Source organism: Anser anser (assembly GCF_964211835.1).
Source record: "Anser anser genome assembly, chromosome: 3".
NCBI classification, from domain to species: Eukaryota; Metazoa; Chordata; class Aves; order Anseriformes; family Anatidae; genus Anser; species Anser anser.
Genome location: NC_139722.1, coordinates 110,219,733 through 110,244,709, shown reverse-complemented (window position 1 = coordinate 110,244,709; position 24,977 = coordinate 110,219,733). Strand labels below are relative to the sequence as shown.

Genomic DNA, 24,977 nt, shown 5'->3' with positions numbered 1-24,977 from the left:
GCTGATGGATGTTAAAAGCTCAAAGAACCTATAGCAAAAAGAAGGCATTTATCTTTGTTTCACATATTTGGTTTTCAATGTATGAGTGAATGGTGTTCTTCACTGGATGAGTGAACTCAATTCTACTGAATTTCCCCCCCCCCCCCCCCCCCCATTTTGTTATTGGGAAGCATATATTATCAAAGCACATACTCGTTTGCTTTTAAACAAACCATGACTACTGCCAACAACAGAATTAGCTATTGTGCAGAAAAAGAGAATTCCTCTATGAGAGTCTCTAAGAATCTCTTTCTTAATTAAATGTAATGTTAATGTAAAACATTTGAAGCCCATCATCTAAAATCTGCAAGAGAGAAATTGAGGCTTAAGTTAGATCATTTGAAAAACGGTTTTGCAGCATTAGAAACCCCTTGTAAAAACATTTGTAACTGATGCAATATAAAAATGTGAAACAGTTCCTATCAGCTACACTGCTGCACAGCGCCAAGGCCAGGGCTGATGAGGTACAGGAGAAGCTTGGTAGGATCCATTACAGTAACAGATCACAGCATAATGGGTCCTGACAGGCCAAACAGAAATATCAAAAACCTTTTTTCTCCTGTAATTGTGGAGCATAGCTCAGATGTCTTAGTGCCTCTGTAGCCATACAGCCTCTTCCTGGCCCAGTGCAATGGGTCTAATACCGCAGGCTGCCCTTTCTGGCGGAGGATGGAGGGTAGACCTCCAAGGAGCTCACCTCCACCACTAAGGAAACCCGGCTGTTACAGAAATACAGGTTAACAAAATACAATATGGTAGTTGAGCCCTGCTAGCTTGCAATGCCTTCCAATAATTTGTTGAAGGGAACATAGGGAGTCAAGTCAGCATCTTTTTCTTACGTGCACCTCCAAACCTGCCCTTGATCTCATTAACAGCACAAGCATCGAACAGCTTGGAAGAAATTCTAGGGCAATTGCCATCCCTCCCGCCCTGCACGTAGCTTGCCTGTTCCCCTTATTAAAAACCCACTGTGGGACAGGGCGGGTATTACCAGGGAGGTACACGGAAATGGTACAGTAAACTAAGCTCTGAAGAGACAGAATGTACCTGTAGTAATCTAATCTCTTGCCTGAACTAGGGAATGCCACATTCTTTGGTTTTCTTCCCTCTATCACCTTAAAAAGTTTTAAATGTTAAACTCTGTTGTAAGATAAGAGTGTAATGGTTGGGAATGTTTTTGACACCAAATACATCACATACAACATGATAAGGACTGAAAAAAAAAAGTTAACGATACACCAATACTGACAACAAGGAAGTGGCCTCCAGGCTTAAGGCTGTGAGACGCGATTCAAAATCCTTGCTTTAGTGATAAGGAAACCATAGGCCTGGAAGATCAAATTGCCATGTAGGACAATTATCAGGAGCCAAAGATACAGGGATACACGCCTCTTTGCTGGAGAGACAGACAGAATATTGATGAAGTGGATACAGAGAACAGCATTCAGAGAAGCACTGTTAGAAATAAGAGTTGCCTGGAAATGCTAAAAGGTAGAAACCAGCCTGGGATGTGAAGCTTCAGCAACGATATTGACGAGTCCAGGATCTCTGGACTGCCTCTGCTCAGGTTTCATACCAGACCTGGTAGTCATTTCATCATTACCATTTTGAACATTTAATTATGAAGAAAGCCTGCAAGTACTTAGAAACTTACATTCACAGTCTACAGCTGCATTTTTTCCCATGAGTTTCCCCACTCCTCACATACCCAGAGACAGGAGAAAATTACAGTAGTGCTCCAGGAAGACAGAACAACAAATGCAGAATTGCACTAGGACTTTCTCACCATTTGCTAAGTTTGGCAGGAACTGGTGAGACTTCAAACAAGCATCATCACTTCCCTCCAGCACATCAACCGCACCACACAGCTTGGTGTCATCAGCAAACTTGCTGAGGGTGCACTTGATCTCACTGTCCATGTCACCCACAAAGATGTTAAACAGCACCAGTCCCAGTATTGACCCCCTGAGGAACACCACTCGTCACCGATCTCTACTTGGACATTGAGCAGTCGACCACAACTCTTTGAGTGTGGCCACCCGGGCAATTCCTTACCCACCGAGCAGTCCATGTCTCTCCAATTTAGAGACACGGATGTCATGGGGGACAGTGTCGAATGCTTTGCACTAGTCCGGGTAGATGATGTCAGTAGCTCTTCCCCTATCCACCAGTGCTTTAACCCCATTGTAGAAGGGCAACGGATTTGTCCAGCACAGCCTGCCCTTAGTGAAATCATGTTGGCTGTCACCAGTCACCTCCTTATCTTCCATGTGCCGTAGCATAGTTTTGAGGACAATCTGCTCCATGCTCTTGCCAGGCACAGAGCTGAGACTGACTGGCCTGTAGTTCCCTGGCTCTTCCTTTCCCTTTTTAAAAAAAATGGAGGTTGTTTCTCCTCTTCCAGTCAGTGGGATTTTCATTGGACTGCCATGTCTTCTTAAATATAATAAGAGCCTCGCAACTACATCCACCAGTTCCCTCAGGACCACTGGGTGCATCTCATCACCTGATAGCTATCAATAGCTTTCCCTTCATAAGCAATACCTTTGAACAGCAGAAGTCTACATACAGAACTCAACCCCACAGTTATTTTACCAAGTTAATTGTTAGGAAAGGTCAACAGCCAGTTTGAAATGAAATCTCTACTTCCTTTAACCAAAGAAGAAAAGTGAAGAACAGGCATATTACCTTAAAATGCTATTTTTAGATTTCTGATCAATTTGATGGAGTATTTTGTATTCAAGGGTGTAGTTGCTGAGTTGTTAAAATCTGAAGTCAGCATTCATTCCTTGTCAGAAATAGACTTTTATTAAAGGATTTTTTTTTTTTAACTAGTATCTGGGCTTCCGAGAAGGTGAAATTAAATTTGGAAGAGGATTCACTTATATACCTCACTTAGGCCAATCTGATATGGCAGACACGAGAGAAGGGACAAATTTGATAAAGACAGACAATTTATGGAAGAAGGGGTGCAGCATTAACCTTCCTATACCAACAATTTACTCTTACAGATTGCTGGAAGATTTGTATCCAGAAGAGTGAGATCATACACTTCACTCTCGTCTTTGTCTCTTATAAACTAGAATAGAGTTTGTGTTAATCTTTAAATAGTTAATGAAGCTAGTAGAATCTGCACCATTACATGGTCTGATAAGGTAGTCAGTCAATAGTCATGTTTGATAGCTGGGTAAGGCTCCAGAGATCATTTATTTTGAAAGAACTAATTTTGCTTCTCTAGGACAAAGATCAGACAGCAGCAATTAAAAAGGACTTTGTTCAGTGCTTCAAATAAAGCAAAGATAATAGAGAGGTCTTCTGCAGGAGGCAGGCAAAGCTGTATATAAGGGTCAACTGATAAGAACAAGAAAAAAAACTATGACAGAATAAATAGGTTCAAGAAGTGTAACGCTGAGGGAAAATTACTATGTTGATGATAGATGCCACTGAAAGAGCAGAGGATTTATTAGAAGGAAATAAGTGTGCTGAGTTACTGGCTTGAAATCTTACAGGGATTCAGAGGAAACACATTATTTCACCAGTTAAGCAGCAGCTTACAGGATACAGTTCCACATTCATTATATAAATGCAACTTATGCACCTTGTTACAAAGAAACATTTTCCATACGATCCAAGGTTTGAAAGTAATAAAGATACCATTCTTGGGAAGCACATACTAGCCAGGAGACACGAGCACAACAGGGAACCCATAGGGAATGACAGAACAAGGCTGGCAGACAGCTGCAAACATGATCACACTAAGACCTATGGCTTCCCCAGTGAAATTCGGAAGTATTCCTGACGTCCTTAAGAGCTGCCTTAATGCAGTGTTAGGGAAGGAGTTCCCACAGTCTGTGAAAGAAACCACTGTTGTTCTTTAAGGGATAGAAAAGGCCCTTCTTTATTCACCTTTGATAGAGCCATGCAACTTCCAAGTCAAAAATTCACACAAAAATGCTTGAGCCATTGATTACCATCTTCTCAGTTTATTCAAACCATGCCTTCAGCTGAAGTCTTTAAGGTGAGAAGAACATCACATACACTTACTCCCAGTCACTCATACTGCTAACGCTGGGGGGATTGATTTAATTCACATTACTCTGCACGGAGAGAGCTTGTGGCAGGCTGGAGCTTCAAACAGCCTCTCCTATCCCATGCAGCTACTGGTCCTCAGTTGCTTAAAGAGGAACCTACAGCTCGTGACCAATATGCACGATTCTGGATCGACAAGATGGTTGATCTCCTGTTTGAACTGCAAAGGATTCCAGGTTTGAATTATGTTTTTGATAACACGTCAGTTTGAAAATGAAAGCTTACCAGAAGTGCTGGAACTGACAAGACAACATCCCTTTGAACAATACCTTTACTTTCAAATTCAAGTCCCAGAAAACCTAAAGGTCACTCATTTTTTCACATGACTCAGCATGGTTAGGAAGACAACAAAAACCAATCAGTAAAAAAAGGAAAAAAAAAAAGTGCATTGCCAAGGATCTTCCTAACATCACCCAAGCCACTCCAGCAGCCTATAAAAACTTCCCAGAATTATCAGAGTAGAAAAATCCTCAGTGCGTAGTAGACAATTCATACATGCACCTTAGTTAGGCTTCCACCATATTCTGAATACAGCAACAACAGCTTGGGGTGTCCTAAAGCACAGCTAAGCTCACTGAATAGAGACAGCAACGATAGAAAAATTTCAAGGTCACCATGTCCTTCAAAAAATACCTTTAAAAGTTGCTAGCATTGGTCAGCCAAGACAAAGCTACATTCCTGGTGCAACAGCCTTCACCTAAGAACATAACTCCTGAGAAAAATTACACCACCTTGGAAAGCTATCTCCAGAAGAACAAGCTTTATAACACCAAGGAAGAAGGGTTAAAGAGTCTCAGTCTTCACCCCAGCTGGGAACAACTTCAGGAGTGTCTTGCAACCCTGATTAAAAGAACTCAAAAATCAGAGTTAGTGGGTTGAATGGAGACAGCTGTGTGGGATACCCTGGGTGTAATTTTGGGGCTTTAGCAGATGTCTCCTCGTGCCCCACATACAAGGGCACCAGGGGACTGTCCTGGTGAACCACTCCAGTCTGCCGCGTTGAGGGGCATATGATGGGAGTAAGTATGCTCAGCTGATGTGTCCCACCACAAAGAAACACTACTCGGTTGTGCCATCTGACAATGATTTCCTTTCAATTTATATTTTTAAACCAATCACACCACAAGAAAGGAGTCTTGTGTTAGTCCTTAGAAGGCTAGTACACTGTGCCTGAAAATGTGTGTCACCTTCAAATAGAAAAACAATTCCCTCTTTCCACCTCTACACAACATATACAGTCTTGTACTAGAGTAACAAGCAAGCAGGTGAACACTTCCCACTACATACACACATTAACTTCTAGCCAGCAAGAGGGATTATTAAATAATCAGTCATTTATTCAGAACTCAGTGGTTTAATCTGCCAAAAATAAATCACAGCTTGTCCAGTTATTTTGATAGAGCTGCTTTGGCTGACAGATAGCAGAAGCAACACGCTGCTTCTACAAAGACACTTGCTTTCATGTGTTAGCATCCTAGTAGCAGAGTGACGGTGCTGTGCAAGCTGTATTTCTCTAAACAAAGAGGCACCATCCTGTTAGGATCGCCGTGACCCCCACTTCTGGGTGTGTGGTGGGGTTTGCACGGTTAGCATGCTGCATATCTGCAACGGCGTACCGGCTGAACACATGCAGGGAGATGGCACCACGCAGAGGTTCCCTGCTCTTTCACCACTGCCACCAGTAATGGAAACATTTCCAGGTTGCTGAGTTTGGAGAATATTGAATTTTTCCTCTTCCCCAGTTGGAGAGAATGCAATCCCAGCTGCTTAAATCGGGCTCTCAGGGTTAGATACCTGCCTGCCTTTGTATGTGACCACCTCTCAGACTGAGCAAGCGCAGAGGGCGGCCACAAATTTCCTAGACCTGGGGTGTGTGGAAAAAATCAAAAAGCTCTAAAAGCCAGGAAAATAAAATGGACAAACAATGAATTACAAAAATCCTGATAAGGCAGCAGCAAAAGGATTAGGCAGGCTGGTCACAGTCAGCAACAGTGAAATGTGACACAATAAAAACTCGGTTATTGAGTTAGAACCGCCCTAGGATACAAAAGACCGAAATGAAGGAAAGCTCTGGATTACTTTGTTCTTGAATATTGATTTATTTATTTTTTTTCAGAAGCATGAGGCATGAAATATTACAGTGATAAGCAGAGATTGGGAAAGAAAAATAACCGAGGAATAGTCTGCAAGGGATTGTTTAAGATGCACTGAACGAATAATTTGGTTCAGTCCTAAACATTCCCTGCACCACATTTGCCCACATTCTCATTTGTCTGTACAGCTTGAATTATATGTTGCAAAAGGCTGGTGCTGATCCAGAAAGGCAAGAGAGCAGCAGTATGTACCCCTTGCTCCCCGGACAGCGGGTTCCCACCTTCCGTGTTTGAGCGGTCATTCCTCCCACCCCAAAGTCAGTCCCCAGCACAGGGCAGCTTTGTGACCATTGGTGCTGCTGCCCTGTCAATAGGGACATTAACTGATATTAAACCTCTGACAGAAAGATGGACCCTCGGTGGGGACCCAGGGAAGGGTTATGTTTGTGTTTTTAATTTCACCATATGGCCAGCTGCCACTGCTGTAGGCTGCCGAGGCTGTATTGCTGGCAGTTAATCAGGCAGCCAGCAGCTTGAATTTTTAGTGCTGGCTGGCAGCCAGTTGCTAATATTCTGGCCCTGCGCGGTCACCAGCTGTGACAGGAGCTTGAGCGGGACCTCTGCATCCCACCTTCCTTCATGCTACCGCCGAACATGTCCCAAAACAAAAGCAAAACCAGAGCAAGCAGCGCTGAGGACGTATATCGTCCCACTTGAGTGAGAAATCAGGTGTCTTCCTCCAACCCCAGCACCCTGGGGAAGTACAACTCATCTCTCATGACACCTACAGAAAACCAGTGACCTCAAACAGTATCAGCTGGAATCTCTTCATCCTCAAAAGGTGTTTGCACTGTTTTATTTTTTTTCAGAAGTCCAGACACTCAGAAATTGATACTGCTCTGTTTCAAGCTTTAAAAAAATAATTTTTAAAAAAAATGAAAAAAAAAATAAAAAAATGCTAAACCTTTCAGGGAGAAAAGAGAGAGAGGGTATTTTCCTGGGGAAAAAAAAAATCCATAGCCACACTTCCTAACTAGAACAGAAAGACCATGCTTCTCAGCATCTCTTCCAGGTAAGATCTCTGCCTATTGCCCTGCTGAACAAATGATTAAACAACAAATAATTTCTGCTTCTTCACGCTTAGAGAATCAAGAAGTCTAGAAAAATTGCGTAGTGCTTTGAGCCACTTTACTGCTTTGTTAGCACTTCTGGAATCAGGCAGTGAGCGAGTGCCAGTGTGGGTCTGAAGGCTGGCGGACCCTTCTCCCCTGAATGCCCAAAGACTTTCAAGCTGGCTCTGCTCGCCGCATGCCCTGCGTGATGCCGCGTTTCCCATTTTATACCATCAGATCACCATCCCACGTGAAAGGTATCCAGAATACACCGTTTCCCTAATTTTTACACCGATAGGAGAATGAGGCACTTTTCCAGGCACACGTGGCTCGGCCCTGCAGAAAACCCAGTGCTGTTCATCTGAAGAACAAGCATGTGCAGCTGGTTCGGTGCCTCAGCTCGGGTGCCCACGCTGGCATGCGAGCAGCTGTGCAGTGATGGCACTGTTATTTAGCACCCGTTTAATAGAGGTAGGCTGCCAAACACCGAGTTTGTCCTGCTATCAGTTCTGCATGGTTTTGGTGTGTTAGACATGAGCAGTGCGTTTCAGAGCTGTGTTCAGGACCATTCTCAGGGTCTTGTTTGCTCTAACAAAACCAGAAGCATCGGTCTCACTGTCAACAACGTGCACTTACATGGATGCTGTTGCCTGGACCCTTTTGGAAGAAAAAAAATTGCTGGAAATATCTTCTATTCTGTTTTCTGCCAGCAGAGGGGCAGTCCAGCTTTTTCTCTTGCTAGCAATGTAAGAAATCCCTGTTGTAATATCTAGTGCTCATTATCCTCGTTGATAGCTTCCTGATCCTTTGCAATGTATGAAGAAGCTGTAGCAGGAGAGCAAGCACTCACAGTTTCAGTGGATTGGGCTTTAATTCACTGCTGAGGCTTCCCAAGTCACCTAAACCCTCTATCTCAGGCGCCTTCATTCTCCTGAAAATGGAAAAAAAATAAGCAGTCTGCATCCAAACCTGTCAATGGGGAGAGTCAGTGTGCGTAGCTTAGCCCACCACCAGCCAGTTAGGATAGAAAAGGGATTATTTTCCTCCTCCTCTATGGCTAGGAGAAATCAGGAGCAAGCAGACCCAGCCTGTAAAGCAGTGCATCATCTAGCAAACAGAGCTACCAGCAAAAAGTGCTTTTGAAAAGTTTCTGGTTTGTCACATTATAAGTGGGAAGCCAGCATCTTTAATTTTCAGAAAGTGTCAAATATTGCCTTCGAAAACTAAAATCTGACCACGTCAAACACTGCCAGGCTGTACCTTTGGAACCGTGTCAGGTATTTCCCATGATCCAAACAGGTGTTGTCTCCGGAGTGCAAAGAAGTCGTGATACTGCAAACTGTGCTGCAGTACCATTGCCCCTCGCGGCAGGGAAAGGAGGAGAGTGCGACAAGGTCTGGGAACATGGAAATCTGAGAATAAGATTGCACATCATCATGGTGATCGTGGAGTCTTATTGTAGAAGCTAAGACCAGAATCCCACTACAGTTAACATTATCAGCCACATCTCTCGTGCAACAAATCTTCACGTGTGCAGCCAGCCCTGAAGAGAGCCACTTAGGCTCCGTATGTTAGAAAACCTCTTCAATACGTTTAAGCTACTGCACTGATTTAACATTCAGCCACATGAAGATGTTTTCCTGCTTCATTCTCCATCCCTGCTCCTTCCTCTTCTGAGCATGCCTAGATCACTGCGTGTCCCAAAATAATAAATAAAATAAAATAGCTGAATACATCCAAACCCATGATTACACAGTCCCACAGCCAACTACCACAAGACAGACCGACAAGAACTGGAGGAAAAATGCGAGCTCAAATACCCGTACCAAGTCAAGCTACAGTTAATCTGAATAATTTCAAGGGCAGGTCCAAAACGCACAAATATTTTGATGATCTAAGTTGAGAGACTCCACCTCTCCCTCTTCAGGGCCGTAAACAAAGTTAGGTCACTAGAAAAACTTCTTGAACTGAAGTACCCTGGCAGCAGAACATGCTCTTCCCTGTAGTTGTAATTATTACAGCTTTTATTTAAGCAAAAACATTGTAAAAAACAGGATAAAGCCAGAATGTTTAGCAGGACTTTTATTTTTTTTAAGCTAACTTAAAAGCTTAATGTTACCCTTAGGATGCTCTTAAAGCCATTTTGGTAGGATTGTATTAGTAAGAAGAAGGTTCCTTGTGGTGGAGTCACTCCAAAGCACCTGGGAGGACTTCTGGATGTGGGGACAAGGTGGCACTGCCTGCACATCGCCCGCGCATCCTGCAGGATCCAGCACCCACAGCATGGCTGGCGGCTGTGCAAGAATGTGGAGGAAGAGCTATAATTACATCTCTGCGCCAGTAATTATGTGTATTTCACACAGCTGAGCAGATGTCGTGGGGTACAATAGGTGTTGTGAAGAATACTCATTTATTAAGTAATTTATAGCATAATAATTAACAGCTAATCACTTGCAAGTTAAGATGCTCTGGGAACGGACCCAATTCGCAGTGTGCGCTGCCTCCTTCCAGGAAATCTCGCTGTTTAGACAGTGCTCCTCTGCTGCATCCCAGCAGAGCCCTTGCTTGCACACATACATCTGCAGGTAATAACTGGGTGCGTGGCAGCAGCGCTAACGAAGAAATCAAACTCCCGTGTGCTGCATCGTGATAGCCGCAGGGCAGGGTGGGGAGCACGTGCTGCTGAAGGCATAGGAAAGGGAGGAAGAGGCTTTTAGACCGTGATCTGCTGTAGAAGAAAACCACCATCTTTTTTTTTTTTTTTACAGCTGAGCAGGCTTCGTTTCTCTGCCCAGAGGTGGATACAAGCCAGGGGCTTTCCCAGCCTGCAGTGCCCGTGTGCTTGCCCGTGCTGCAGGGCCCGACCTGCACCTGCTCCAGCAGAACGGCTCCAGCCGAACTGGGGAGATTTGGGGTAACTCAGAGCCTCCCTTTCAGGGAGTGTACCCTCATTCCTGCATCATGAGACAAGCCATAGGATATATAACACTCCCACAGCCTTTTATTTCTTTGCTCTTGAAGTCACACTGATCCCGAAGCTTTTTATCCAAGGGTCTCTCTAAACCGAAATCATTTCCATCGGCTTCCCAGTCCCACAACTGGCTTCGTTTTTGAAAAACAGCAATAAGCTGAAGCCATTTTGCCATTTCTCTTGGGTTTCAGCCTTTGTTTCTGCTTCTATCTTCTGCAATGCAAGCAGAGGCAACTCGCTGTGAGCCCGCAGTGTTGGAGCCTTTCCACCTCCTCCAAGATATGCCCAGCCCACGTGTCCAACAAAACGTCCCTTTGCAGTGGTTCTCATTATTTTTTGCTTTCACCGAGGTGCCAGCCATGGCCACCACATGTTCAGTGAGATGTTTCACGTTCTTTCTTGTTTTTCTGGGGAGGCAGATGGCAACGGATAGGGTGAGAGGTCTCCCACAGGGAAGTGCCTCCACGTCTTCTCCCCTAGCTCTGTGATTTGTATCTGATGCCAGTGCTCTGCAGCTAGGCAAGGCTTTCCCTGCCTGTTTCAAAACCCAGGGAAGCATATTAACTTGAAGCATTTTGGGAGAATGATTTCAACCAGAGCTCGGTGACTCTCTTTAATAAATTAAAGCAAAATAATAAAAAATCAGCTGACATCAGCTGATGCTCCCCCACAGGACAATCCCAGCTTCCAAGTTAATCACAGGCTCTCCCAAATCTCTGCACGCACTGCAATAGCTCAACGATAATGCATGTGGGAATGATTCCTGCTGCAAAAAAAAATCATGCCTCATAGCCCATAAATCCACAGAGTGTGTCATTTCATATGGCCCAGGGCTGCGAACGAGCTGAATGCTGCACAGAGAGATGACAAATCCATTTTGGATGTCAGAAGCAGAATAGCTTCCAGTCAATCTCAGCCTGCAATGCAAGAATTCAGATTTACAGACCCAGAAGATTCACTTTTTGCCTCATTTTATTGTCTATTAATTCACTCTGTGGCAGATGAGAAAGATTTTGGAAGAACAGGTGCCAAGACACTGACCTGCAGCAGGGAAAGAAGTCGACCCCTCTCAGTGCAACTCAGGAGAGCAGGCGAGGAGAGGGATGCAGCCCTGGGGCAGACTGTCCTGCAGCCAGCCGGCAGCCCGTAAGGCAAAGGGGGACTGCATGCAGCTCTTTTGGCCTCGGTGGAAAATAAAAAGCAACCTTCTTTGGGATAGAAAGCAGCTGATGTTTGTAGCAGGAAAACAGTAACACCTACTGCTCGTGATGGGCTTGGTGTTTGGATCGAAATCCTGCTGTTTTGCACACGTGCACCACAGATGCTTCCAATAAAAGCCTAACATTTCTCCAAAATACTGCAATAGAGGGCACAGGCTGTCCTGAAAGAGCACCCATTGGGAGCCTTGCCTGCAAATTGCAAGGGGCAGAGCTCCTCAAAAAGTTGGGGGCTGAAGCCGGCATGCGCCCTCGCCTCAGACCATGAGCTCTTGGAAGCCAGATCCTTCCCAGCCATCCATTACTCGCTCACACACAGGCACTGCAGGGTTTCCCTCAGTGGCTTCCAGTGTGAATTGAAGATGCGTATGGGAATAGGATGGGGTGGGTAGATTAAATGCTGGGGACTTTCCCCACAGCACTAATTATTCCTGGGTTTAAGGGCAAGCTGAGCAGCGCGCTGGGCGAAGCAGAGGCAGGCAGAACTTTGCTCCTTGTCCTCATTCCCCGGGAGACCCCAGCCTCCAAACCTCCACCTGGGAGCTGCTCCATCCAGCTGTAGCACGCAGACCATCTCCCTCGATCCTGTCCCTCCTGCAGTACGCAGCCATTCCCCCCTTGTGCCTCCTCCTCCTCTCACCATGCACCGATGGGTCTGTGCTCCCCACGCGCCATCCTGGTACCAGCCCCATCCTCGGGTTTATCATCACCCTGGTGCACTGTGCTACCGCTGGGGACACGCTTCCCAGCCGTTATGTTAGAGTGGGGACGAGCCATTAAGGGGGAGATGATAATTCCTCGTAGCACGGAGCTGCCAGAAGTCCCAGCTGTGCTCTGCAGTAACATAATTCTTTGCGATCTGCCTGTTAACCATGCAGCTACTACAGACGTGGCTAGGAAAAAATGGAGCACGGATCAGATTTTATTTTATTTTTTTAAACAATTCATATCCATCACACCATACGTATCTTACAACCAAAATAAAAAAGGCTCACCTTGAGCCAGGATGTCAAGGGGCTTGAACAGTGACTACCTTATGCTGGATGCCCCAGTAATGCCCTGCATGGGGAGTTTTTCCCCTGGGCTCCATGCCCATGGATGGAGGAGGACAGGTACCTGCAGGGCCCCCTTCATGGAGCCAAGGGGAAAAAAGGGGAGAGGGTGCCCGGCCAAATCCTGCTTTGGCTCTAATTTTGTAGAGGATGAGCTCCAAGAGGGACTCAGCCCAAGGCTACAAGGCAGATAGATGGCAGAAGAGACAGAGTTGCGTTTTTCATAACATTTACTGTCCAATTCTATGTGTGCTGAAAAAGTTTGTTTCCCAGCAACGAGGACAGTATTATTTTAGCCCTCGCTTTGTTCTTTGACCTCGTCGAAGAAACAACCACACTCCACAAAAATACAGACCCGCTAATGGCTTCCTTCTCTTTATGATGGAAAATTACACATGCTTATCTGCCTCCTACAGAGACACTCACAATCAATTCCCTGCTATCTGCAACATACTTCGAAAACCACACATAGAAAATGCTCTGTAAGAGCTGATAGGCACAAGTCAGGCAACCCAAGCAACAACTGGGACGTTCTGGGGAGGTCTGTTTGCACCTGGTACCCAAACCTGGACAGCACTGATGCCAGCTGGGGCTAGGGAGTCTGTTCTGTAGGCAGGAGCCCCATCAGCACCAAATAACTGGGGTGAGGCTGTTCTCAGAGGGCACACACGCAAACATCTTCCTGGAGCTGCAGCAGGGAGCAGCCCCCTCCAGCTGTGCCCCACATCTGGCAGCCCCTGCACAGGGCCAGCCCGGCAGAGCAGCCCGTGCTAGGCTTTCAGTGGCGGACAGTGCCCTCCAGTGGGACATATGCCACCACACCATTGACATGCCTTCCCGCAGAGAAGCAAGGTTATTCGAATTTAAGAAATAAAATCAGTAAATAAAAACGAAACAGAAAGATAGAGAAGTCACAAGCCCAGACTTGGGGACACAACTGCGCTTTATTGCCAGCTAGGAGGATGAGGTGCTGGGTGTTGCTGTTTTCAAGTGGCTTTTCAGCAACCAGGATTCATAAAAGCACAAAAAGTGTTGTCCCCGTTGCTTGTCTTGTAAAGGCCAGAAAACTCGCCAAAACCTTACAGTCGAGTCCTAGCATGTTTCTCACCCCCAGTGCAAGAAGCTGAGAAGTTTGTCATTGCTTCAGTCTTGTCCTGGTTTCCTACAGAGCTCTGCCTGACAGGTAGGGAGCAGAGGTGCAAGACTAATTAATTCCTTAAATTAAGTAGCAAAACACCTTATTTCTTATTTTTTTCTTAAAAAATAAGCATTTATTTTTTCATGTACTGGCGCATCTGCACAAATCTCAAGGAGGGAATGTGGGAGAGGACAGAGTGCTGTGAGCAAGCTCTTCACTTCCAAAGCAGAGCAAGCATTTAAAAGCCATAAACGACAAGACGAAGACAACTGTGAGAGAGGTGTTTGTCCATAAGAGACACAAGGAGGGGCCACGCAGCCAAGGAAGACAGGACCAACAGCAGAGGTGATGGTGGCTAGCAGCATTTCGGGGCTCTCCTAGAGCGGGGGGGACTGCTCCAGGAAGACACGGTAAGCTTGCCCAGGGTGGGCCCGGGCCCCCCACAGCCACTCCGGGGGCCTGGCTCGCAGCTTCAGCTGGAAGGGGTCGAGGCGCAGGCAGTCCTCCAGGTCCCGCAGCTCCATCACTGGCTCCTCCGCAGGCCTCTCCGGTGGCTCCTCAGGCCCCAGGTCCCTCCTGGGGCGCTGTTCCCAGCATTTTGCCCCACACATGGCTGCAGCGGCCACCAGCATTGCCAGGCAGGCCATGATGGCCGCCCCCACCAGGATGTCACCGTGTCGGAGCAGGAAGCCCATCCCTGACAGAGAAGGTCCCACAGCCTCAGGGGTTGGGCCTGGAGCTGCAGGTGCACCTCCGGTGGGGCCACCATCCCCAAAAAAACCTCACCGCTGCTTCCAGAGCAGAACATCCCTCCCAAAACCCTGTCCCAAATTGATATTTAGACCATGAGGATGTGCTGGTTTCCCAGCAGAGCCATCACTGAAATCATGTGTGGCTGCATGGAGGCTGGGCAGCCTGCTGCCATCCCCCTGCAAACCCCAAGGGTCCTTCTCCTTCACCCCAGCGATAAAGTTGCATTTATGAAATACATTAATATAATGCAATACTTAACTGATCTGGATAGGCTTAGACTACATAAATGGTTAGTGAATTTGGAGCTGAGAGGATGGAAGAGGAAAGTAATTTGGCTGTGAGCTCACATTCATCTTGAAGCCGCTTCCAGTTTTGCAGGGATGAGGAGGAGTTTTGGTAGAGTAGCAGTGTTTTAAGTGGGTACTGCAGAATACTGGTGTACTTCAGGCTGGGAGGCCCTATTACACTGCAAGATGGGATCAGTCAGCCCTGATTACAGTTAAGCACCACATGCCATCTGGTCAGCCTTGTGCTCAATTTGTTTGAGGAGTGCTAGGGTAAACACTGGGAACATCACCATCCTTCTTGCCAAGTCCTGCAGTGTGACAGGAGATTGATCACAGGGCAGCCCCAGCAGTGACCAAGCTTACTGATCACTGCACTGTAGCAGAGGTAACCGCTAGATCACCCTTGACCACACTCTGCTTGAAGCTCCAAGCAGACAACATGAGGAGATGCAGAAGATCTGGGGGAATAAAGGCTCATGCATGCCTAATTTTAACCCTGCTGCAGGAAAAACAGCAAAGAGGGAGGAGAGAGGCTAACCCTAATAGGGAGGTCATATTTAGAAGTACCAATGCAGCCCATAAACAGAGCACAACCACCAAACACCTCAGCTGTCATCAGCAATTAGCAGCATAAACACCAGGTTCAGGCACTGGCTGCTGCATCCACCCACTGGTCCCAGGGCACAAGGGGTTCACTGACAGCTTCCACCCACTGCCAAAGAGGGTTTGGTAAAGCTCAGTAAAGCTTTCAGGAGCCTGTGGGAGGTGGCTCACTTAATTAAACCCAGCAAGCAACAATATTTCAACCTGACACAGTTAACTGATGTGAGGTCACCCCTTGGATGCCTGTCTAGGCTCCCCTCTGAAAACTGATGCCTTTACAGCCCGCATGGGAAGAGGTAAAGACAGTTTGTCCTTCAAGTACAAGGCTCACCTCTCTGGCTTCAATACCTGACTTCAGTTTGAGAGGACTGCATAGTTCTCTGGTCCACAAGCAACTCCTAAAGAGATGCTCCTAAAGCCAGGGCAGGAAGCATTCTTTTGCCTACAAGAACATCCAGCTGGGAATTGCCTGGCCAGGATATTATCTATTCTTCCCACTCCTAAAGCCACTATGCCAGCAGCAGTGCCGTTTTTATGCATCAGATGTAAACACCTGATAGCAAAGGCACAGCTGGTTGGACCTCAGTCAAGGTTACACATGGCACGAGCTGATACGTAGGAGCCCTCTGAAGAACGAACAACTACTGAAGATGCTGCACAAGTGACTTGCTCATCCCTGCAGTACATTCACACCATCTCTGCACACACGATCATACACCCTCCCTCCCCAACCCAGGAGCACAAAGAGATGCAGAAGAAAGCAGAGCAGAAGAGCGCTACTGTGACTCCTACCTGATGTGGGAGCACGAACGCACAGCGTGCCAGACTTCATGGGAGAACGGTCCTCGTAGCCCTTCTTGCAGCGGCACAAGTAGGTGCCCACACCGTTGAAGCACTCTGCCTCCTCCCCACACAGAGTGACTCCCAAGCTGCACTCATTCACATCTGACAGGGAATAGGTGCCGTGAGTCACACCAGGCTGGGCACACAAGGGCTCTGCTGCCAGCCCAAGACAACTACCTTCCACTAGCAGCGAGACCAGCTGCAGCTTCTCCACTCCCACCGAGGCGCCCAGCAGCTCTTCCAGCTGGGAGTGCAGGAGCAAGGACACATTTCTCTCCTGGGGCTTCAGGTGCAGCCAGAAGGTGAGCAGCAGGCTGGCATTGGTCGTCCTGAAGGCAGGGAGAGCCCAGGGTGAGGCAGGAGGAAAGCATCACCGTCAGGCCCTGCCATGAAATTCAAGCCTTCCACTCTTTAGCACAGAGTCATGGTGCTTCAGGCTCTTGCAGTGAGTTTGTGGCAAGAGACGGCTTTGCTGGAGGAGAATGAGGAGCACCACAGGTTACAGAGGTGCCTGCCGAGTGGGTGGCACACCAATAACCCTACCTTCTGACTTGCTTTAACTTTATCTCATTGACTCTGTTGGCAGAGAGTTTCAGGTTCTGCTGAATCTGCAAACAAGAGTGAACAGTGATGATTCAACATTTGGTGGGCAGAGATATGGCATCAAGCTTTCTTTTCCCAGTCCTCCCTCCCCTCTTGCTCTTACCCTTCACAAACCTCTCAGGACACATTAAGTGTCCCATTGCCTCATGCTCTGAGCCTTTTGCCTAGGATACTGCTAATGGCACCCATCTGCCTAGCTTCAGCTCAACTCCAAGCACACAAGGTGATTTGGGAAGGGCAATGGTAACCCCAGGTAAGCATTTGGGCACTAACCAGGGGGTGGATGGGGTGGCTGCCATCCAGCTTTCTAGAGCAGGAAGCAGGCTGAACCCTACACACACTACAGTCCCAGAAGGCAAGATCAGGTGAAGACTTGGAATCATGCAAGTCTTGCCCCTCCTGGGCTCTGACTTGAAGCTGCCCCATTTCTAGAAGCAAGTTACAACCCTTGGTTGGTTGCATCCCTGTCTCTGCAGTGCTTTCCTGCTGTCTTGTGATGGCTGCAGCAGCTGATGCCAGCCACTGCAGCCAGGCACCCTGCCAGGGCATCAGCATTGGCCTCAGCTGGTGACCAGCACAAGCAACTCAAATGCCAGCTCATCACATGGCATTGGCAAAAAAATCCCTGGGGTGAAGAGCACATGACCTCCAGTAGCTGACCATTTGGGACATAACATTTGATTTTCCATCCCCATGCCCAGACTTACGCGGTTCTTAAGGGATTCGATAAGATCTTTTCTGAGCTCACTTCCACGAAGAGAGATCCACTCCTTGTGCTTGATTTCAGTAGTTACTTCAAACAGCACATCTACCAGAAGACATAAGATCTGAGCATGTTTTAGTCAACAAACAGGCTCCTAAACTGAGCTAGCCCCAGATAATGGCAATGGCACAACAGCTACACAAAAACGTCCTCATCCTAGTGCCACATGGGTGTTTCCAGATGCTGTGCATCAGGTAGAACAAGCTGTGGATGAACAGGTCAAGGCTAACCTCAACTAATGCCCTGTACTGAATCCCGGAATTGATCTTTGAGCAAAGAGCACACAAAGCATTAACATGCATTTGATTGCTTTCAAACTTCCTCAGCAATCATCTTTCCCAAAGCTATCTCTGTAATTTGCAGTAGCCTAAAAGCCTCCTCTCTCACCCGTCTCTGTTTGGGATCAGCTTAGATAAACAGCTGTGGTCTGGCTGAATCCAGGCTAGCACAGACTTGCCAGAGTCTGTTGTTTAAAGCCTATTTATTCAGCAATATTTCTCCTATTCAAAGCACAGCCCCCTTCTGCATTGATTCCTTTTTGCAAGCTGTTTCTGGGGCTTGCTGTGCCATCCAAGCCTGGTTCTGTGCTTAGCTCCTGCTCCCATAGGCAGCTTGTGCTGTTCTCCCCAGTCTGAGGAGCAAGGCTCCTGCAGACTTCAAAACCAGGTAGTCCTGAGACACCCATGTGAGTGTATTTGAGAAAGTGAGGATAGAATCCACTCATTTACCTTAGAAAAAAATAAACTTTAAAGAGCCAACAAGTAATGCTGGAACTCCAGCCACCCTGCATTTATGCCAGCTTCAGCATGTGAACTCGGGTTTCTTCAGAGTGAGTGCAAAATGCTGTCCAAATGGCCACTGGTGAGAAGCACCCTGCACTCCTCTCAGAGTTTCACGAGCAGACGATGCCCATGCACAGCACCAGCCAGCACACCGGACTTAGGCAGTGCTTTAAGACCTGCCTGAAGTTTTTGCATCACTTACCGCCTGGGTGGTGCGGGGATTGCAGTGCTGTACCGTTCCCCAGGGATGCCAGAACAGAATCCAGATCTGTCAGAGCAAGGAGAAGAGTCAGGCTGCTGACCTCTGCCTACTGGCAAGGGGGAATAGAAAGCAGTCTACTATCAACTCCTAAACTTTAATGGGGGATGAGTGTCATTTTCCCCCTCCTCCCTCTAAATTCTGGAGCTCAGACTGCTCTAACAGCTGGGAGCATCATCCCATAGATGCCTATGATACAGCAGATAACCCTGTGTCTTCCCCAGTTCCACCTTCCTTCGACATGGTAAGAGTCAGGAGTGCTACCACATGGACCAGTGGAAAGGAACAGATGAATCTACAACATACAATAAAAACCTCTCAAGAGTGCTCCTTCTCTGGAAATGGACACTGGCCAATGTTGTGGATCAGTTTGGCCACAAATAACCCACAAAATGCTTTACCAAAGAGGTCTTCGTGTCTTTCCTGTGGTGACACCATGCCTCCAGCAGTCACACCAGGAGAGGGATAGAGAGGAGAAGGTCCTGTACTTGTGTTTAGCGGTGGCTTTTCCAGCATTGGCAGTCGATGTGTGGTGACCACCTCTGCTGCCAGGGTGCCACTGGCCTGTCCCAGGCTAGAGGAGTCAGAGAGGCCTGCAGTACTGCTGGGCGTCTCTGAAGATGGGACACCAGGTGAGCTATGTGGGGCTACAGTGACCAGAGCAGATACCAGCCGTACATCCCCCTTCGCAGCCTCCAAGGGGGGTTGCTCAGCTTCACGCCCAGCATCGCCTCTGGCTGGAGCCACCATGTTGTCAGATTCTTCCCCCTTGGTGCCACCATCCTGAAGGCTCCTTTCCATCTTGGTTTCATCCTGCAGCTCACCATGCAGGCCCAGGCTAGCGCCAGGCTGGGCATCTTCTGCAAGATCAGGAAGGTGTTGGTCTTTTTCATCTGAGCTTATGAACTCAGGCTTGAACCTGTCTGCAGGAGGCAGAGCTGATGGGCTCAGAGAAGCTCTCAGCGTGGGCAGGAAGCCTTTTGTTACTGCTGTCCTCCAGCTCTCCTGAACAGGCTCTCCAGGAACTATAGTTTCATTTGAAGAACCCGCAGCTTCATAGTCTCTAAATACATAATACTGTCCCTTAAAATGTTTGTATTCACTGCTTAGGGAGCCACCCCCGGACAGAAATAACACATGGACCACAGTGGCTCGCGTAGCAAAGATCAGAGTACCTCGGTTGTGACAGGCGTACACGACTTTGGTTTCCACACTTGAGAGGACACCCTGGAAAATCATCTTGTCCTGATTCTTACCGCAGCCTTCGCTCCCCTGAAACCCCTGGACATAGATGACAACGTGCTTCTGGGGGCCTGCCCAGATGGTCCAGTTGCACCAGATGTTGGCTTTAATGTCGCCATGTGGGGGGAGGTAGAACATCCCAAACCCACCCTGAAAGACGACGTGGCATCTCCTGGCGGGGAAGTACTCTGTTGCCCAGGGCAGTCCCAGCTCTGGCACATTGCAAACAGAGAGGGAACACCATCAGTGACTGTTATACACACCAAGGCACAGACATTATGCTTCTAGGAGTCATCACAGAAGAGGTCCTGTTTCAAACCACCTCCTGCTGGGAGGTTCCTACAACTCCAGCCCCCAGAGCCCCATCTCTGCTCTGCAAACAGCACTGAGCAGAGGGACCTGGTCGCTCTGCATGTCTCTCCACAGCCCTTCCAGCCTCAGAGAGCTCGAGCTACTTGCTTTTGATCCTAAAAGAGGCTTAGCCAACAAGACTGCTCTGTTGGAAGCACCCACAGGCAGCTGGGGTCTCAGCTGCCAGGCAGGGACTGCAAGTGACAGGCACCCCCTCCAACCCCTTCTGCCTTCTAAAGACACCTTGCAGCAAGACACAAAGCATTCGTAGACCTACCAGCGTGTTGTTGTTGCTGTCCTCCTAGCATCCATGTCTTTCTGGACAAGGGGTCGCTGGAGGGCTGCTGCAGCTCCTGGCCTTGCAGCACTGTTTGTCCCTGCGGGGTCACAGGAGGACTGGAGTGACGATGGCTCGAGGCATTTCTCTGCTCACCTGCACCTGCTCGGAGGCCTTCTGTGTTTTTCTGTGTGTTAAATCCCCCAAGGAGGGAGGCAAAAGCCAGTCAGTCACCGGATGCTGAGGTGGTGTTGTGGTCTCCCCTCACCCCCCAGGTGCCACCCCATAGCGACAACTCACCTGGTGCTGGGGACAAGGAAGGCCTGTGACGGGCCTCGGGCTGGGGATGGAGGCCACAGAGGGACCCCTGGCTGGCAAGCCTGCAGGAGCTGGGGTTTCTTCTCGCTGGCCACCCTCCTCCAGCACCCGTTTGCTCATCTCAAGGCCAAGGGGGCCAGGGGACACATCTGCACCCAGCGCAGGGGCTGCTGACAGATGGCGAGGTGGTGATGGGGAGAACACCTCCTGTCCTCCATGGACAGGTGGTGGGGTGCCTGCCCTTCTCCTGACAGGATCCGAACCCAGAGCTACTGCTGGAGGCGAGACTGCCCTGGAGACAGCCTCCACTTGTGAAGAAAGAGGATCCTTGGGGGCGAAATTGCCAGATCCAAAGCCTGCAGGGACGTGGTCAGGGTGAGAGAGGGCTGGTGTGGGGATTTTTTTTATTTCAGGGGGGGAAATACCCATCAGCTTCGTATGCTGGAGGCTGGTCGTTCCCAGGTCGGGTTGAGTTGTGGACAAACCCTCAAAACTGCTTTGGCTTCTCTCAGGTGGCATCTGCGAGCTGTCCTTTCTCACCACTTGGTACGGGGTACTCAGGCTAGGCGTCAGGCCCTTCGCAAGGCCATCAGCATCACCTCTTGCTGCTCCATGGCTTTTGTCCTCCTCCTGGCTCTTGTTCTCCTCCAAACCAGCTGTTCCAAGCCCCTGGTATGTGGTGGTATCAACACTGTCTTGGCTTGCCCTTCTGCCAGGGGACAGAGCCTGTGAGCGAGCAGCCACGTCCAGGTGAGTGGTGTGTGTTGGTTTAATGGTGGGCTGTGGGCTGCCCACATCTCCCAGCCTCCGGGTAGGGTGCAGGACAGACAGACCGCCCTCCTGACCTGTGCCTGTGGGCTGCAGAGAAGGCTCTGCTCCCTGCAAGGCTCCAAGCAAAGGAGTTTCCAAAGGCACACTTGAAAACCCACCGACGTCTCCACTCGTGGCAGGACCCTGCTGCCAGGAGCCCGGCCCTGCAGTGGGGCTCCCACCCTGGGCCATGCCCCCACACCGATCCTCCTGGCAGAGCCTCGGGCCTGCTGGTGGCTCAGGCCCTGGCACACGAGCAGCTTTTGTTTCCAGGAGTGGGATCTCTGCACCTCGGTATGGGACAAGCCTATCGGGGCTTTCTGCAGTGCCTCTTCCCTGGGGGGACACATTGTGCAGCACCGCAGTCACACCAAAGCTCTCGGTGCTATCTGTGGTCCCAAAGCCCAGCACGTCCCTGGGGTCTTCAGACCAACCAGGCTCAAAAATACCACCTGGCTTGGGTAGCTCTGGAGACACAGTTTTGGGAATTGAAGCGCTGCTAGAGGAAGATTTGCCTTTCCCATCTTGGAAGGTGAAATACTTCCCTTTAAACTGTGAGTCTCTGCAGTTTGGCACATACCTCTTCAGCAGCACGACATGGACAGCCCGAGCAAAGGTGGCAAAAACATGCGTCTCCTTCTTCCAGCAAGCATAAACCACGCTGTTTTCCACCAGTGAAGAAACTCCTTCGAAGAGGATTTTGTCCTCATTTTTGTTACAACCCTCCTTAGTGGTAAAGCCCTGGATGTAAATTATTATATGCTTTCTAGGGCCTGCCCAGATTGTCCAGTTGCACCAGAAGTTCATTGGAGAATCACTACAATATGCAGGAGGAGAAAACTCCCCATAGGCATCCCTCAGGACTCTGTGGCAGCTTCTCATAGATGCGTATGCCATTATCCATGGAAACTCTGCCCCTGCAAGACAAGAAGGGGCAACCTCAAGTTGTCCTCCATCCCCACCTCCCAGAAAGTTACTCGTCCTTACTTCCCGAAGTTATTTTCTGGCTAGCTGCCCCAAACCTCCTCTCCATTAGTGCTCATCCCCACCAGTACCTACTCCTCCAGAGCACTTGGAGGGCTGGGGGCAGCTGGAGAAGCCCCGACTGCCACCACCACCCTCTGCCCCAGGGGGACCCAGGCTTCAACCCCACTGCCACCACCCTGGAGAAAGGAAAAAAGAGAGCAGGAGTTTGGGGATGACTGTTCATACAGTTGCAGAGCCAGCAGGCAGTGCTGTCCTGAAGGCATCTTTACCCCCTTTCATTTCAAGGCTTCAGCCAAGCAAAAAGCCCTCGCAGTCTCAGCAGGATGAGCAATGTTAACATCCCACAACAACTAGTTTAGCCCTCAAGTAGGGAACGCTTTCCCTCGGGCGGCCAGAAATACAGCATTTTCCAAAAACCACTATCTCCAAGCTAGAAGAGCCACAAGCAGTGGGTTTGCCCTGTAGGAGCATAGTTCAGATTCGGACTGAGCTCCTGCTATGTGCTTTAATTGCTCCCCAACAGCAGCTTGCTACAGCACAGTGCTCCTGCTACTCAAAATGCTGGTATAAGAGTTACACCTTACCTGGTTTCACATCCCGATGCTCTGGGCAGGATCCACAACCCTATGAAGAAAAGAGTCTTACTGCAGACACAGGTGTCAGCATCCATGCTGGTGCAGCCCAAGGCAGGTAGCAAGGAAGCAGTGAGCCCACTCAGAGCCCCCACCCCCTCCTTTTTTCCCCCTGCAGCAACAAGTGATGCCTGCTCCCCACCTCCAACACCAGCAGCGCTACCCAGTTGACGCTTTCAGGCCACAAACAGCACGATAACATCCCCAAAAGAGAGTCAGGGCATCCCCCCCATCACTCACCCCCGGGGCAGCACCAGCAGCCCCACAGGGGGGGCTCAGCAGCCCCCTGGGTGCTGGTCCCCATGCCAAGGGCACCAGCACAAGGAGCACCAGAAGGGGCAAAGGCTTCATGGCGGAGAGCTCACAGCATTAAAACAAGACCCAAAACACCCTAAAACACTTCTTCCTCCCTAAAACAACCCAGAAGACCTCCCCCAGGCACAGCAAATGCTCTAGCTCCTCTCTGCTATATGCACTCATATACCGCCTGGCCACCCGCCTGATTGCAATTAGCTCGTCAGGGACAAGCCAGCCGTCCCTCGTCAGAGGTCAGCCTCACAGCTTTCCTCCTTCCCTCCGCGCTTCGGAGAGCAGGCACCATCTTTTTGTGACATGTAGTGTTGGAAACCAGAATCAAAGCATTGATGTTGCTTGTGGCGTGACCTCGAAGCAGAGCCCAGCTTGCTTTATCTCTCCACAAAAATGATAACAAGGGATTAAAGTACTGGGGGGAAAGCACCCTCATGTAAAACCGTCTCCATTCCATTTTAACCCGTTTTGGCTGGACTCTGATTTCCCCAGCACTCGGTGAAAGGAGTGAAACCACCTCAAAACACGAGGCTCCTCTCCCTGTCTGTGCCGAACGAGGCAGAAAGCAAACAGCCCAGGTGATGATGTGCAAATTATCGGATGCTTCAAGTTCTTTCAGCTGCAATAGCCTAGCTTGTCATTAGGGGCAAGGCACAGAAAGCAATTAGGCTGTTTGATGTACAGCTTTGACAACATATCCTTTAAAATGTCAGTCATAATTTAGTACCACAAAAAAAAAAAAAAAAAGAAAAAAGAGAGAGACAGAGAGAGAGAGGAAAGAAAAAGAAGAAATCCTTTCTTCTTCTAAGTTGTCACATCTTGACAGGCTGGAGTGGGCCTTCTCCCATGGCGGTGTGTTTGCATTTACAGCATCCCAAATGTCCCCAGAGCCTTGCTCGGCCCCACTGCAGCCTCCCCATACTGGCCTGGGCATCGGGCATCTTGGCACCGGGCTTTAGCCCCTGGAGAGAAGTCCTGAAGGGGCTGAACGGGATCGTAGGGCTCCGTTTGTTGTTAATTTGCTGGTACATAAATATTTGGGTAATTTTAGAGGGCTAGGGTTTGTTTTTCTTTGTGCGGTAGGTGTTTCTGTGTGGGCTTCCTCCTGCTTGCAAATCTCCTACGTACATCTACTCTGCTGTCATTTATAAAGTGGCGTAATCCTGCCGAGTTTAGGAGAAATAAATTTACCTTCTACCTCCCCCTAGCGATTGCATTTGGGCATGAAGGGAGAGGGGAAAATGAAGCTCGACAAAACATTAATCCTCTTTCCTTTTTATAAAACCAAAGGAAGCAAACATGTTATGGGCGTCTCTTACCCGTGATTCCCTTCCCTCTTGCACACCAAAAGTAACAGGAAGAAAAGAGGTACAGGAGGAAAAGAACCTGGGGCTTCCCCCCTCTCTCTCCCCAGAAATAACTGGAAGGTCTGGAGAAAAAAAAAAAA

The 24,977-nt window shown here is 48.6% G+C and overlaps 1 protein-coding gene across 3 annotated transcripts in view; it reads right to left on the bottom strand.

The window, feature by feature from the left end:
- LOC310897980 (uncharacterized protein) overlaps positions 1-23,679 on the bottom strand; it is a 54,821-nt gene extending 31,142 nt beyond the window's left edge. Inside the window, exons 1-11 of one of the 3 annotated variants that reach the window (XM_083832190.1) lie at positions 23,462-23,679; positions 23,174-23,213; positions 20,775-22,519; positions 20,475-20,661; positions 19,006-20,058; positions 18,548-18,613; positions 17,508-17,608; positions 16,741-16,805; positions 16,375-16,526; positions 16,147-16,299; positions 13,420-14,408 (exon numbers count right to left, since the gene is read on the bottom strand). In XM_083832190.1, coding sequence (XP_083688316.1) covers positions 14,089-14,408; positions 16,147-16,299; positions 16,375-16,526; positions 16,741-16,805; positions 17,508-17,608; positions 18,548-18,613; positions 19,006-20,058; positions 20,475-20,661; positions 20,775-22,519; positions 23,174-23,213; positions 23,462-23,572 — 3,993 coding nt within the window. In that variant the 5' untranslated portion in view covers positions 23,573-23,679 and the 3' untranslated portion in view covers positions 13,420-14,088. Of the gene's footprint in view, positions 1-13,419; positions 14,409-14,493; positions 15,060-16,146; positions 16,300-16,374; positions 16,527-16,740; positions 16,806-17,507; positions 17,609-18,547; positions 18,614-19,005; positions 20,059-20,474; positions 20,662-20,774; positions 22,520-23,173; positions 23,214-23,461 lie in introns of those variants that run through there. The other 2 variants (XM_083832191.1, XR_014582868.1) reach the window with 2 other exon arrangements.
- Between the last annotated feature and the right edge of the window lie 1,298 nt (positions 23,680-24,977).